Source organism: Lissotriton helveticus, chromosome 5_1, assembly GCF_964261635.1.
Source record: "Lissotriton helveticus chromosome 5_1, aLisHel1.1, whole genome shotgun sequence".
Taxonomy (NCBI): domain Eukaryota; kingdom Metazoa; phylum Chordata; class Amphibia; order Caudata; family Salamandridae; genus Lissotriton; species Lissotriton helveticus.
Genome location: NC_136065.1, coordinates 2,122,451,326 through 2,122,467,049, shown reverse-complemented (window position 1 = coordinate 2,122,467,049; position 15,724 = coordinate 2,122,451,326). Strand labels below are relative to the sequence as shown.

General features: G+C 48.0%; 1 protein-coding gene across 1 annotated transcript in view; it reads left to right on the top strand.

The window, feature by feature from the left end:
• The window catches only part of LAMC3 (laminin subunit gamma 3), a 702,649-nt gene that overhangs the window by 529,189 nt on the left and 157,736 nt on the right, over positions 1 to 15,724 (top strand). Inside the window, exons 12-13 of the mRNA XM_078646208.1 lie at positions 1,911 to 2,129; positions 14,038 to 14,226. Coding sequence (XP_078502334.1) covers positions 1,911 to 2,129; positions 14,038 to 14,226 — 408 coding nt within the window. The remainder of the gene's footprint in view (positions 1 to 1,910; positions 2,130 to 14,037; positions 14,227 to 15,724) is intronic.

Here is a 15,724-nt window from a genome sequence, read left to right as displayed (position 1 = left end):
GGCAGATTTTCTTCTTGGTTCGAGCAGGATCTAATTTCTTAGGAGCAGGGTTCCAATATTTATACCACATTTCTTTTGTTCTTTCAGGCCAGGGGGCCCTTGCCTAGTTCAGTCCAGTTTCTGAGCACTTTGTTTACAGGACTCTGGCTTGTCTTTTCAGTGTGCAGGGCAGAGACATCAGACGCTCCACAGGAGGTGGAGCCAGCATTGAGGTGGCAGAGCACAGCCCTATTCAGAGTCTACTCCTCCCACCCATCTGGTTGTAATCTTTCTATTCACCACCTGGCTGCCCAGCCTGTCTCCTGGAATCCCCCAGCCCTGTCACTCACAGAAACCAGACAGCTGATACACATCCTGGCCGAGGCGGGCTGAAAAGGTTAGACAAGCAAATACCTACTTTCTAAAAGTGGTATTTGCAAACACAGAATATTAAAACAACCTTTAATAAAAGAAGTATTTTATTATCCTGAGTTCAGGAATACTAAACTCGAATTTCTACCATGTTCCCTGAGTCTGTTAGGAATGTAGCTTGTAACAATTCTAACAGTCCATTCTGGCCTATGTGAACAGGTAGCCTTGCAATAGTGAAAAACGAAAATGGCTGTAATTCACTAATAGGACATGCCACACACATCAGGGCTTGTCCTACCTTATACTCACAATGCAGCCTGCCCTTGGGCCTAACATAGGGGTGACTAATATGAAGTTAAGGGAAGGTTTAGGGACTGGCAAGTAGGTGCACTTGCCCAGTCAGCATGACAGTACCAGACTGCACGCAGGTTCTGCAATGGCAGACCTTAAACACATCTTACTAGGCCGCTTCTGTGGGTGGCACAACCAGTGCTGCAGGCCCACCAGCAGCATTTGGATTTACAAGCCATGAGGCACTCCTGGTGCACTTTACTGGGGTCTGACAGTAAACCAAATAGCCAATCATGGAATCCAATCAATGTATACATTTTATACAGGGAGCACTTGCACTGTGGCACTGATTGGCAGTGGCACAGTGTTCTGAGCAGCTAACACCAGCAAAACACATAAGGCAACAGCAACAAAAATGGAAGGGAGACCCACGCCAATGGTGCCAGGTCTAACAGTGTGTGTGTGTGTGTGCATGGTACTCTTGTGTATAGAATGTGTAGCTGGGTTGAGGTGTGCTCCGTATGTGTGGGTGTGTGTGTGTGTGTGTGTGTGTGTGCATGGCACTCTTGTGTACAGAATGTGGGGCTGGGTTGAGGTGAGCTCCGTATGTGTGTGTGTGTGCATGCATGTGTGTGTGCATGTTACTCTTGTGTATAGAATGTGGGGCTGGGTTGAGGTGTTCATGTGTGCGTGCATGTGTGTGCGTGTGTGTGTGTGTGCATGTTACTCTTCTGTATAGGATATGGGGCTGGGTTGAGGTGTGCTTCGTGTGTGTGTGTGTGCATTTGTGCATGTTACTCTTGTGTATAGGATGTGGGGCTCGGTTGAGATGTGCTTCATGTGTGTGTGTGTGTGTGCATGCGTGTGTGGGGGGCAAGTATATCCCACACTGTGGGTACCAGTTTGGTCCTCATGGCGTGGGTAAACCATGAAAAAACCTGACAAACCTGACAAACACTATCTATGTGAGGACGGACCAGTGTGTGTGTGTGTGGTGGGGGTGTACATGTTACTGTTGTGTATAGGATGTGGGGCTGGGTTGAGGGGTGTGTGTGTGTCTGGGTGCATGGTATCCTTGTGCATATAATGTGGGGCTTGGGTGAGGTGTTCTTCGTGTGTGTGCATGGTGCTCTTGTGTATAGAGTGTTGGGAGAGGTTGAGGTGTCCTTTGTGTGCGTGTGTGCACGCTGTGTGCATTTGTGTGTTCATTATATGTGACTGTACTTTGCTTTTTTATGTTTGAACCCCATGTCTGTTTTTCCCCCCAGGCACAGTGTTCCTTCGCCAGGTCAGCCTAACCTCAGCCCGCCCCGGCCTCTCCGTACCTGCCCCATGGGTGGAGCAGTGCAGGTGTCCTGAGGGATACATGGGGCAGTTCTGCCAGTCCTGCGCCCCCGGGTTCACCAGGGAGACCCCATCCGGGGGTCCCTTCACCGTCTGTATGCCCTGTGCCTGCAACCAGCATGGGAGCTGTGACTCGGAGACAGGTGAGTGTCAGTCAATCACAAGGGGGGGGTTGAGAGGCCTCCCCATCCTGCCCCACTGGGCCACCTATGGCGGGGGTTCAGATGACTCCCATATTGACTCCAATTACCCACTCGCTATATGTGCACCAACGTTTCAGTAGTGCAGAAGGGGACGCACAAGCGTCTCCGGCCCTTTCTGTAACACCAAAGTGCCTCGGGAGCAAAAGCCCATTGCACCCCCAGAGCACTTCTCTAATGCTGCCCCTCGGGCCTCATTATACATGTGCTGCATTTTCCTTCATTGTGCTGGGTGCAACTTTTATAAGGAGCGACCAGCATAAGGAAGGAAAAAGCTCCATATTATGATGAATGTGCTGCCCTCAGGGCAGCCGTGAGCTGGCGCTGCCCCAGGGAGCGGCTGCTTTGAAGCCGCCCTGTGTTTTCACAGTTCAGTCTGCCCCCCCCTGCACTTTCATTGGTGATTAGAGATCCCCTTGCAGGTGTGTGCAGTCAGCGACTGAGGGCTGCAATCAGGGGGTGCACTGACAGTGTGCCACCTTCTAGATGGTGCCCTGTCAGTGCGTCTCCTGACAGCTTTTATGCCTCTGTGTCCGCGTCTATAATACAGTGTGGGCGCAGAGGCAAAGGGATTCCCTCATTTGCATGGGGCACGCCCCCATGCAAATAAGGGAACATCCCCTGAAGATCATGCTGGCCCTTTATGTGCGCCAGCGCTATAGGTATTACAGGAGGGGCTGCTCAAGCATCTGCTATTACAGAAGGGGCCGCTCAAGCGTCTGCTTTTACAGAAGGTGCCCCAAAAGCATCTGCTATTACAGAAGGAGCCGCTAAAGACTCTGCTATCACAGAAGGGGCCACTCGAGTGTCTGTGTAAGAACTGGGGTCACCAATTCCACAGGGGGGTAGCTTGGCGCGAGCAGGTAGGCACCCGAAAGCTTAGGTGTAAAGGGACCATACAGCACACACATCCACTGAGCCAGAAAGCGCACACAATAACGGACACCACACCAGCTGATTTGTTAAAATCAATACTCTTTTATCTAAGTTAAATTCAGGGTTGGCAGATAAATCAGGGAAAGCAATTAATCAATGCAGCATGACTCATTCAACATTTCATTAACGGAGCAAAGTGAGCGTGTCAAGAGATAACTGTAGGCATTCCTTCAGCATGTGAGTAGGCAGAGGTACAAAACACTGGTGCAGGAAGAACAGGCAACATGTCACCATAGAAGCCTAGGTGAATAATTCATTCAGGAAGAACTGTTAACATGTCATTATGCAAGCATATGCAACTGGTATTTCATTAGTGGGCCTAACATCAGCAGGCCTAACCAAGTTAATGAAACAGGATAGTATCCTCAGCATGAACCATTCCCCCAATCAGGGGTTAACTCCAGTGTACCACAGTGACTGGGGCCTCCGCAAAGTTCTGGGCCAGTTCAAGGGCCTAGCAGGCCTGCAGTCACTCCCCCCCCCTTCCCTTTAGCTCGGGGGGCCTTCTCAGAGTTAAACAGGGCCAACAGGTCCCAACTACAACTTTCCCCGGGGGAGGGGAGGTCACAGGGCTCCCTCACCGCTCCTATGGGCCCGCTCTTCCTTCGCGCCTTCCGCCCTCCTCCCCAGGGGATTACCTTTGTTTCTTCGGCTCCTCGGGGAGCCCTTGCGGTGGTGTCAGCAGGCTGGTGCTTGGGGGGTGATGGGGGGCCCCACACTCTCCTGTGAGCCCTCTTCGCCAGCAGCAGGTCGGGTCCTGGGCCTCTCTCTCCTTCCTGGGCCCCGGGGACCAAACAGAGGTGGCTAAGGGGAGGCGCGCCCGCGGCCGCCAATGACAGCGCGGCCTGCTAGGGCGTGCCAGCCCCTCTCCAGTAGCCGGCAGCAAAGGTGAGGGCGCAGCCGATGACGCAGCCAGGCGCCCCGTCACGTGAGGGGAAGGAATGCTTTGGGGCCTAGCCTGGCCAACCTCGTACTCCTCGTACTCCGGTGGCCCTCTCCTCGCACCGGGGGCCGCCGCAACGATGTCCACAAGTGGGGGGCTCCTCAAGCAAGCGCCAGGCCGAGGCGGCGTCCACAGACCCGGGGGGGTCCGCACTACCAGGGGCGGCAGCGGCGCTATACCACAGCGCCGAGGACGGCAGGCAGCGCTCCGATGCAGCAGGCAGCGCTCCGGGGCACACAGCAGGGACCGTGGTGGCGGCGGTGAGCACAGCAGCGCTTTGGTGTTCCAGCGCTTTGTGAGTCAACCTTCACGGGGACCAGCGCTAGAAGGCACGGTTAGCGCTCAGGCACCTACAGCGCTTTGGGGCCAGTCACAGCAGCGCTCGCAGCGCCCAGGCCTGCAGCAGGTCTCAGAGGCTCAGCACTTCTTAGGGGGCACAGGACAGGTCAGCTAGTGAGCGTGTTAGAGCTTAGCAGGCAGTTCAGTCCAGGCAGCTAGGCAAGGCAGGGCCAAACTGGGGCGCAGGCTGGGCAGGGAAGCGCGTGTTTCGTAGTGCGCTGGTACCTGGTTGATCCCCAGTAGTCCTTCTCAGCACAGGTGTTCTTCTTGGCGCTAGATGGCTTCTGCGCCCTTTTCAGGTAGTTCCTTGGGGGAGTAGGTGACAAGGGGGGGTTTGAGTTGGTGGCTTGAGACTGGCAGATTCCTTCAGCTCACTGCAGGTGTGTCCCTGGGTTCCCCTCACGCTCTATATAGCCATAATACTGGACAAGTAATATGAAACACAATTAAAAAAAGAATTGCCATGAAGAGTGCATTTTTCTGAAAAAATTACTGTGTCTCCCGACCTCCACTGCTAATAGTTTGGTCCATAAAGAACTAGGACTACATCATATAAACGATCTATTACTATTGAGACCTCTGATGTTGTGGCGTTCGGTCTGGATGAAAGACGAAACCTCATTTAATAGGGCCATCATTGAGGATTGTTTACGTCTAGACTATTTTCTCAAAATCCCATGGATTAAATACACAATTGAATCCTTCTCTAGTGTGTTTGGGTTTAACGTTACATTAGATCACTGTTCTGCCTCGGATCTCTCTAAAGAGAGTCTGAAATCAATTTTCTTAAATCATTGTGCAGAAAGACGAGCTACGGATGATCTTAAACTTTCCACCTGTATACGTTATAACCATTTGAACGAATTTGTGGGCCTACATCCTTACCTCCTCCAGGTAACCAAAGGGCAACACCGGTTTGTTCTCACCAGGATGAGGATGGGTACGGTCCACCTATTGGTTGCATTCCCTGAGATTAAGATGCGCCCTACAGGTCCATGTCGGTGCGACAATATTTCAGAACAAAGCACAGAGCACTTTCTACTTATATGTAACCTGTATAGCGAATGTCGTAAATTCTTTTTAAAACCTTTATTTATTAAATTTGGAGCAAGAACTGTTAAAGCGGCAATGAAATTACTTTTTAACTTGCATCACCCTGACATCTGTTTTTACACGGCTAGTTATTTACTTAGGGCCATTAGCTATAGGAAAAGCATGATCTTTTAAAAATAAATATCAAATTTTTTACAACATTTTATCTATTGGAAACTTTTTAAGTGTGTCATTTGATCCGTTATATGTATCATACTGTATTTTTAGCTGATTGCGATCGTCAAGTGCATTTTCTTTTAACATGTATTGTATGTATGTACTTTTATGGACATGATTTACATGTTTCCGAATAAAGTTTTGAATTGAATTGAGTGCATTTTTCAAACAAGCTTGAATATAATTGCACACAGGGACTGTGTCTTGCAGGATATCACACAGGTATATAAGTAAGCAGCCGTCAGCAGCCATCCACCGGGGATTCTACTGTCCCTCGAAAGGCGTCAGACACCACCTGCATGCGGGTACAGAGGCCGGACACAGGAGTGACACGTGGGATCGCCCATCACGTGCTCTGAGCGACCATCAGGTCAGAGGGTCTGGTGGTAGATGGACCTGGCATTCCCTACCTGTACTATTCCCCTTTGAAGCTCCATGCTTTGCGACCCCTCCCCCCCCTCCTCTGGCGTTCCTGTATAATAGAGCTCTCTCTACCAGATAGCCTCTCCCTGGATGAGCCCCTTATCACTTCATCAAAGCAGCCTGGTTAATACGGTTAACTCTGACCAGTTAAGAAACAGTACAAGAAGGCTGATTTTTGGCTTACAGACAAGAAAGTCTTACAGCTTCTTTTCTGTATACTTTAGGATACGTTCAATGATGGCATATTGTTGGATTTATCAACACCATTCTTCTAAGCCTTTGAACGGGCTCAATATACTCAAATACCTTTACAAACTTCTTTCCAAAGAGACTTGCCTTTCTCTCCAGAACAATAAAAAATAATAGAGCAGCAGATCTCCTCTATGCTTCAGAAAGGAGACATAGTAGAGGTCCCATTAGAAACTTAAGGATTTATAAGCACACTCTTTCTTGTAAAAAAGAAAGACAAAGGTTGGAGACCTGTCATAAACTTAAGCGAACTAAACAAATATTTGGTTTACAGACACTCCGAGATGGAGGGCGTCCATCTCTTGAGGGATTTACCTCTAGAGGGAGACTGGCTAGTCAAACAAGACCTATAACATCCTTACTTTACCATTCCTTTGGCCGAACCCCAACCAACCCTTTCTTCAATTTGTCTAGGAAAAATCCCTCTTTACCAATTTCAGACTCTCCCCTTTGGACTCTCCTCTGCCCCTTGGTGCTTCACCAAGGTCATGAGAGCTGTTGCCTCATCTCTAAGAATAAGGAGCATTTGTTTAATCATTTACTTAGAAGACATTCTTATAATGTCTCAAGAGCCTTCACAACTAGCCAAGGTCCTGAAGACTGTGATGGATCTCCTAGAAAGTTTAGGATTCATCACAAACAAAGATAAATCAATTCTGTCCCCTTCCAGATCTCTGGAGTTCCTAGGTTTCACAGTAGACACATTGAAATGTCTCCTTTTACTACCTTCAAAAAAGATTACCAAAATCAGGAAGGAAATAAGACACGTCCTGAAACAGCAAGATTTATCTCTGAGAGAGCTAGCCAGGATTCTGGGTCTCCTCTCCTCCTCCACCCAAGCCCTCTTTCCCAGTCCCCTCAACTCTCGGGACCTCCAGAGGGTAAAGGCGAGAGCCCTAAGAACTGGCCTCTGGTACGGAGATCGGATCTGTCTGGATGAAGAAGCCAAATCGGAACTAGCCTGGTGGCTCGAGAACTTAGACGCTTGGAACGGCAAAGCAATCTCTGGTTCAAAACCAGAGTTTGTTTTACAATCAGATGTGAGCCTTCATGGCTGGAGAACTTGCCTTCTCAATCAGAACACTGGTGGTAGCTGGTCACAAGAGGAATCCTCTCACCACATAAATGATTTAGAACTAACAGCTGGGCTTTACGCCCTCATGAGCACACCAAATCTGCAGACCTCTCGAATCTAGCAAAGAAACTTTGGATGTTCTGTCTGTAACATAAGATCGCTCTTCTGTCTGGAACATAAGATCGCTCTCTAAGCGGAATACTCTGCAGACTGGAACTCAAGATTCCTGTTAGATCACAGCAATTGGAAACTGAATGTTTCCATGTTCAGTACCCTAAACAAGATCTGGGCCCTCTAGAGATAAACTTATTTGCGACCTTTCAACTGGAGAACAACTTCAGCTGGATGCCCGACCCGGGTGCTCTAGCAGTCAATGCCTTACTACAATCTTGGAAAGGAGCCAAGGTGTACGCATTCCCTACCTTTGCCATGATTCAGAGAGTTCTTCAGATAGTGAGACAGGATCAGTGCTTCCTGGTCCTAATAACTTCCTTTTGGCCATCCCAAGCATGGTTCTCCACCACTCTACAACTAGCTTGCAACCCCCCCATCTTAATTCCTACCCTAGAGAACCTTCTTGCAGATGTAGACAGAGGAGTTCACCCCCTAATTCAGAAGAGGAGTTTAATCCTTCTTACCTGGAGAGTGTCAGGAGATCCAATTAAATCTCAGGACTTTCGGCAACGGCTGCAACTCTCCTCAGAGAGTCTGGGCCCCAGGCACTCACTACAGACATAACAACATATGGATAATCTGGGTATGTTGGTACCTGGAAAGGAACCTGGATTCATTGGAAGCCCCTATTGTTGACATGGTTAACTTCCTTGTTAAACAATTTGATAAAGGCCTCAGCTATAGAACTATCCATTGCTATAGATAGGCTATTTCTGCTGGTCATGCCTTGTCAATGGTAAAATGGTAGGTAAAAATGTCATTGTTTGTAGGTGATGATAAGCATTCGTTTAAGAAGACCTCCTATACCTAAATATGAAAGTCTTTGGGATGTCAAACTAATCCTTGATCTTTTCAATAACTGGCCTCTTAATACTCTCCTCAATGGAAATAAAAACGTTTCCATTAAGCTGGCTACTCTACTATGCCTAATCTCATGCAGAAGGGTCTCTGATGTCAAGGAACTGGAGATTACAAATAGATCTTTTAACATTTTTGGAGTCAAATTTGAGATTGATAGAAGAACAAAGACTATGTCTGATTCAATCTTTTACCCACGTTTTGATTTATGTCCAAAACTTTGCGTTGTGGACTGCATGAGAGAGTATGATCGCAGAATGTTTGCTCTTCGCCCCCAGGATGTTAACCAATTATTTATATCCTTTGTTAAACCCCACAAAGCATAACCTCAACCTCTATTGCTAGATGAGTTAAGACTGTTGTGAGTTTAGCAGGTATTGACCTAAAGAAATTTCAAGCTCACTCCCTTAGAGGGGTGCTATGGCCAGTAAATCTCTCTGGTCTGGAGGTAAGTTGGAGGACATTCTCAAAGCTGCTGACTGGTCAAATGCTAGCACCTTTGCACGTCATTATTGCAAGCCTATTGAACATATGTCTGATGTTGTTTTACAAAGCTACCAACATGCATAATGTAGCCTCCGTTCTTGTAATGAAATTGCGATTCTCATATTAACATGACTAGAGAATCTGGATTTCATTAAAGACACGGAGGCTGACATCATCCCTCTCATCCCACCCCTTAGTGGTCTTACACCCCTGGGACACCTAAGAGAGACTTTAGGGGTTCTGAATATGCCAAGGTAGTATAGATCCTCCCTCCACAGTGGTGTTAGCACCAAAGTTGATTTTGGGAGGCACTTTACTACAAGGGGGAAGGCGAAATGTGCAAATTCACTAACTCCACGGCATATAAAACACCTTTTATAAGGGCCCTCCTTATAATGACCTGACCCCCACCCCTGGGACACCTAGGGGAGACCCTGGGGGTACCTAACATGCCAAGATATTGTAGTTTATCACATTTCAAGTGCTTCTACCCCCAAAGTTGAGTTTGTGCACAGTTTATATTTAAAACCAGTGCTGCAACACAAGGCTGTTTTTAAAATGCTTCTCGATCCCAGCGCTCGGGTAGGTTGGTTGAGCGCGTCCTACTACAGACAGGGCACCTACGTCTGAGGTGCTATCGATAGAGAAGACCGTTGAAGCAAGCGCTTCTCTTTAGTAAGGCTTCACTAAAAGTGGCGGGACTACTTGCCCGCCGCCCAGTACAGTGGTAGGTAGAAACTTCCACATACCACTCCGTGTAGATAGTTACTTTTAGGTCCTGATGAAATGCGCTGTATATTACCGAACACTTAGCATGAAACATGTCGACCAGTAACACAAGGTAGAGCATTGCTCCCCTGGACCGTAGAGCCAGCGAGCAGCCTCTCTTTAATCTTTTTTAATAAGGTAGATTACCACGTTATTAAACTTACTTAGTGGACTATCTAACCTTTTTTAATACACCACCCATCCACATCGACATCCGTCCCTAGGGCCCTCACACCCACGGCACTATACGGCAGGAACAAAAGATCTCCGTCAAAGAGCCCCTCTATGGGTGCCCGTCGGGTATTGCACCGCCGACCTGACGAGGAGCAAACCCATGTGATGAAGGAATACACCTAGCTTGCTGGGTGTGTGAGGTTTTTAGTTCCGAAAGGGATTTCTCCCCCCCTTTCAGTGTGCCTTCACCCATTGTCCGGTTCATCCCCTGACTTCTTTTAGCATCCTCTACTGGGGAACTGCGCACCTTTCTTTGTTTAGCTGTTTTTAAAAGGTCCTCAGGCTCTCGGCAGTGCACACATGCAAGTACAGAAAGAGCTGCTGGCCCCCTAAACTGCCATGCCCTATTATTAACTAGGGACTTTAAGGTAGTTTTAATCCCCACCCTATTAACTAGTACGGACTTATAGGGTAGGTCATGCCAATCAAAATGTACCCTAACATATTGTATCCCCTAATGCAAGTGTGTGTTTCACTGGGTGTTTTCAATATAGCACTGGCCCTGGCGGATGTATGATGTTACAACACGACCAAAATGATCGCCGTACATCAAAACGCATCTTTTACAACGCAAGTCGTTACAACGAATCTACTATTCCTTAGTCTAGAGCGCTCTCCAGCGCAAGTCGTGGTAACGACTTACGTTGTAAAAGACGCGTCGTAATGCCACCGCGGTGTTTTGACCGCGTTGTGAAGGATGTTTACCGCCGTGGCCTGCCCAGGGAGAGCCCAAGGCACTCTCCATCTCAGAAAACCAGCATCCAAGGGTCTCAAATGGGCCAAAAAGTGGGGGGGCACTGCAAACAGGTCCTGATTTCCAACAGCGCTTCAACACCTCATGAGGGGGGCAGAAAATACTATTTGTTATGTTATGTTAAATTAATTTCTTGAACCCACGTATACCAGAAGGTATCTTGGCACTAGCTCAACAGAAGCCTAATAACTTCCAGCCCATGAACAAATGAATGTTTGAAGAGAAACGTTTTAGGAGTTTTTCTGAAGGGGAGCAGATTGTTGTTGGCTTTTAGATGGAGGGGTAGGGCACTCCACATTTTGGAGGCACTGTTGACAGCGTTTCTTCCTCCCCAGGAGGCGAACTTAAATCTTGATATAGAGACATGTTTTGCTGTCAGGGATCTTAGGGTCCTCTGGGGGGAGTGCCACTTGAATTTCTTCTTCAGGTAGTTTGGTCCTATACCATGCAAGGACTTAAATGTGATGCAAAGAGCTTTAAAGATGACTCTTTGTCTGACAGACAGCCAGTGCAGCTGTCTAAGTGCTGCAGAGACAGATTGGAATTTTGGAATGCCGAAAAGCAGTCGAGCTGCAGCCTTCTGAAGACTTTGCAGTTTATTCATATGCTGTTGCTGCAAATTCGTTAGGAGCATTGCAGCAGTCCATTTTTGAAAGGATCATGGCTGTCACTACTGTTTTTTTAAGTTCAAAAAGAATTTTATTGAGCAAAAGAAGGGTGTCAATACAAAATGTAAAAGCGATACAAGGAAGAAGTAATAACAATCAAATAAAGCAGTACATCAGGAATAATAAGTAAAATGGGCTTTAAGACTAAACAAATGGGACAAAATATCATAAAAATGAGACAATGGAAATAGTGATGAAACATAGTGGAAAAAAAAGTGAAGAAATATAGAACGTAAGGGTATCTAAGGGGGTTTTGAGACTTCTTGTTGGGCAGGCTGTAAATGAAATGAACGTTTAGCACATACATCAAGGTATAACATAACAGGAAGACATAAATTCATACGTCACTACTGTTTTTTGAAGCTCTGATGGTATAAAAGTCAGAACTTTCTTCAACGTCCTCAGAGTGTAGAAGGACGATGATGTAATAACTGCATTGACCTGGGATATGAAGGTGAGTTTGTCATCCAACAATACCCCCAGGTTGCGAACCTTTCGTACAGGAGTGGGAAGAGATCCTGATTCAGATGGCCAGCAGGAAGGAGACCAGAGTGATGCTGGGTTTCCAAATAGAATGACCTCGGTCTTTGCGGAGTTGAGTTTCGGCCAGTTATTAGCCATCTACTCATTGACAGCTTGCATGAGGTTATGGATTCTCATGCCCGCGTCCTGCTCACTCTCAGAGAGATCATGATCTGACTATCGTCGGCATAGAATGTAAGTGGGTATCCAAAAGATCTATTTAACTCGGCCAGACCTGAAATATAAATATTAAATAATGTCGGACTCAACAGTTATACCTGGGGAACCCGACAGTGAAAGGAAAAGGAATCTGAGGTGAATTCGTTGAGTGCCACTGATTGCTCCTGATCAATCAGGAAAGAGCTTAGTAGAGCAAGAGTAGGTCTGCCAATCCCGATGTTTCGGAGGAAGCCAATCAAGAGATCGTGGTGGACCGTATCGAAGACTGTGGTCAGGTCTAATAAGATAAAAGCAGCACTTCTCCCTTGATCAAGGGATTTTCTGACCTCTTCCGTGGAGATTGATAAGGGCAGTTTCAGCACTATGGCTACTACAAAACCAATATTGAGTGGGAACCAAAGAGTTATTTCTCCATTATGTAAGTTGTTGATTCATTATTTTTTTTAACAATCTTAGCAGGGAATTGTAGCCGAGAAATGGGCCGATAGCTGTTGTGATCGGTACGGGGCATGCAATTACAATACAATATATGAGCCTCCTGGCACAAGCTAATATGAATACCATAACGCTCAGCCGTTGGGAAGTCGACTGTAGCTCATACAGACTGCATAATAGTTTCCTTATGCAGCTTGACACTCACATAAGACACAACTTCTTTAAGTCCTGTCCCTCTCCCAGTACTGCACATTCCACAGAAATAAACCACTCATCATCAGCTGAATAGGCGTGGTATAACGGAAGAGATCTGACATTGCCATTGGCCAACGGGGGATGTAATTCAGGGGCATATTACCTAGAAAGAGCGACATTTATCGCTAAGCAGGGTTAGCGGGAATAATTTTATCGCCGAGCTACGACGATTTTTATCGCTGAGATGCCTTGCTATCATCAAGGTTTATCTCAGAAACAATAAAAATCATTCGAAATGAGTGAATATCGCTGGAAATACAGCGATATTCACACATTAGCGTGATAATGCTCTTAGCCATGTTATCCACCTCCCATTGGATAACATGGCTAAGAACTGCTCTGGGCAGGTGTTAGCTTTTGGAGATATTCGCGCTTAGCGCAAATATTTCCAAAACGACGCCTTTGTAGGTAATAGGAGATAGCGATGTTAGCAACTTTTTTCAGTCGCTAACATCTTGGCACGCCCACTTTGTATGTCATTAGCGATAAATATCGCTGACATGCAAAGCGGGACCCCAGATGCTCGCTATCGCCTATTAGCGGTCGCTAGCTGGTGTTAGCGACAGTTTAGTAATAGGGCGATCAAATTATCGCCGCTTTAGTGGGAAAAAGTCCCGCTAAAGCGGCGATAAGGGCCCTTGGTACTATGCCCCTCAGTCCCCACTGCAGGTCCCAACAAACGATGACGAGTCTTGACATCTCACAATGACAATCAGATATTTGATGATATGAATAAAGCTCGTCCCAGCTGATCTCAAAACTTTGTCTTCTCTCAACCTCTTCCTGCTCAGGACCATAAACTTTAAACAAAATATCTCAGAATGGACAACTCAGTGCAGTCACCAGCCGAGCAGACGATGAACATAAGAAATCCAATCTAGGGACCAGCAGAGCTGCTCAAAGCTCCCAGCTTACTGAAAACCACAAACTGAGCAGATCTCTCTCCCACTGCTAAGCGCTGCATCCTCTAACACGATAACCGCACCTCGGTGGTCATCACGCACGACATGGAAACACTTCCCACATAGGATCAAAAAAAGACAACACGCTTCCAACCACTCACACTACACGGTGTAGACAAGCGCTTCAGGGCCCCACATAGGGGTAGTAAGCCCTATAAAATGTTGCAATACAATACAGTGATGTGGAGGAAAGGCAGCTCTAGTGTTTCAGTCGACAGAGAACTGTGTCGAGTGGGTGGGCAGTGTTCAGGTAGGCACCGCTGCCCCGGATGTGTATCTGTGTGTCTGTGCAGGTGTGTTAGCTCTGCTTTCTCCCCCCAGGGGTCTGTCTTTGCCTGCACCACACCGAGGGGACCGCCTGCCAGCGTTGTATGGATGGTTTCTACGGCAACCCGTTCATAGGAAGACCTGATGACTGCCAACCCTGCCCGTGCCCCGGGGGCTCGTCCTGCGCCGTGATACCCACAAGCGGAGAAGTGGTGTGCACGAACTGCCCTCTGGGGCAAATGGGTAAGCATTCTACAACTATACCGGGTGTGAGGGGGTTCCTCAGCCTGATAGATGGTACTACCTGCAAGTGATTTGTAGAACGATTAAGAATGTTTACACTTCCTGCAGCTACTTCTAGGCACTCTCAATCCACAGAAGCAAGGAACCCTAAGGAGAAGGTGTTGGAGGTCACACAGTGTGCCTGAATGAAGCTGAGACTAGACTAATAACTCTGAGTGCCCCACCCCAGGCCTTGGTCTATTGCAGCCCCCTCCTCACAATTGAATCTAGTGCTCACCGGGTGTCTAGTAATCCCACCCATCGTCCAATCATTGACGCCACTCACTGTCGTTTACTGACACCTGCCCTGTCCACCCAGCGTCCAATCATTGACGCCACTCACTGTCGTTTACTGACACCTGCCCTGTCCACCCAGCGTCCAATCATTCACGCCACTCACTGTCGTTTACTGACACCTGCCCTGTCCACCCAGCGTCCAATCAATGACTCCACTCACTCTCATTTACTGACACCGCCCTGTCCACCCAGCGTCCAATCATTGACGCCACTCACTGTCGTTTACTGACACCTGCCCTGTCCACCCAGCGGCCAATCAATGACCCCACTCACTCTCCTTTACTGACACCTGCCCTGTCCTCCAGCGTCCTTATGCACTGCACATTCAGTGATCCCAGGCAGAGTCCATCCAGTAATTATATTCGCTGTCCATCTAGTGATGCCTTGTAGGGTTCATCTAGTCAGCCAATATACGGCCAATCTAGTGACCCCTGTGAAGTGTCCATCCAGTGACCCCTTCCCTTGTAAGGTTCCTCCAGTGACTCCGCGGTGTGTCCATCCAGTGGCCCCTTGTAAGGTTCCTCCAGTGACTCCACGGTGTGTCCATCCAGTGACCCCTTGTAAGGTTCCTCCAGTGACTCCACAGTGTGTCCATCCAGTGACCCCTTGTAAGGTTCCTTCAGTGACTCCACAGTGTGTCCATCCAGTGACCCCTTGTGAGGTTCCTCCAGTCACTCCATGGTGTGTCCATCCAGTGACCCCTTGTGAGGTTCCTCCGGTGACTCCACGGTGTGTCCATCCAGTGACTCCTTGTAAGGTTCCTCCAGTGACTCCACGGTGTGTCCATCCAGTGACCCCTTGTAAGGTTCCTCCAGTGACTCCACAGTGTGTCCATCCAGTGACCCCTTGTAAGGTTCCTCCAGTGACTCCACAGTGTGTCCATCCAGTGACCCCTTGTGAGGTTCCTCCAGTCACTCCATGGTGTGTCCATCCAGTGACCACTTGTAAGGTTCTTCCAGTGACTCCACGGTGTGTCCATCCAGTGACCCCTTGTAAGTTTCCTCAAGTGACTCCACGGTGTGATCATCCAGTGAACCCTTATAATGGTCCTCCAGTGACTCCTCGGTGTGATCATCCAGTGACCCCTTGTGAGGTACCTCCAGTGACTCCACAGTGTGTCCATCCAGTGACCCCTTGTGAGGCTCCTCCAGTGACTCCACGG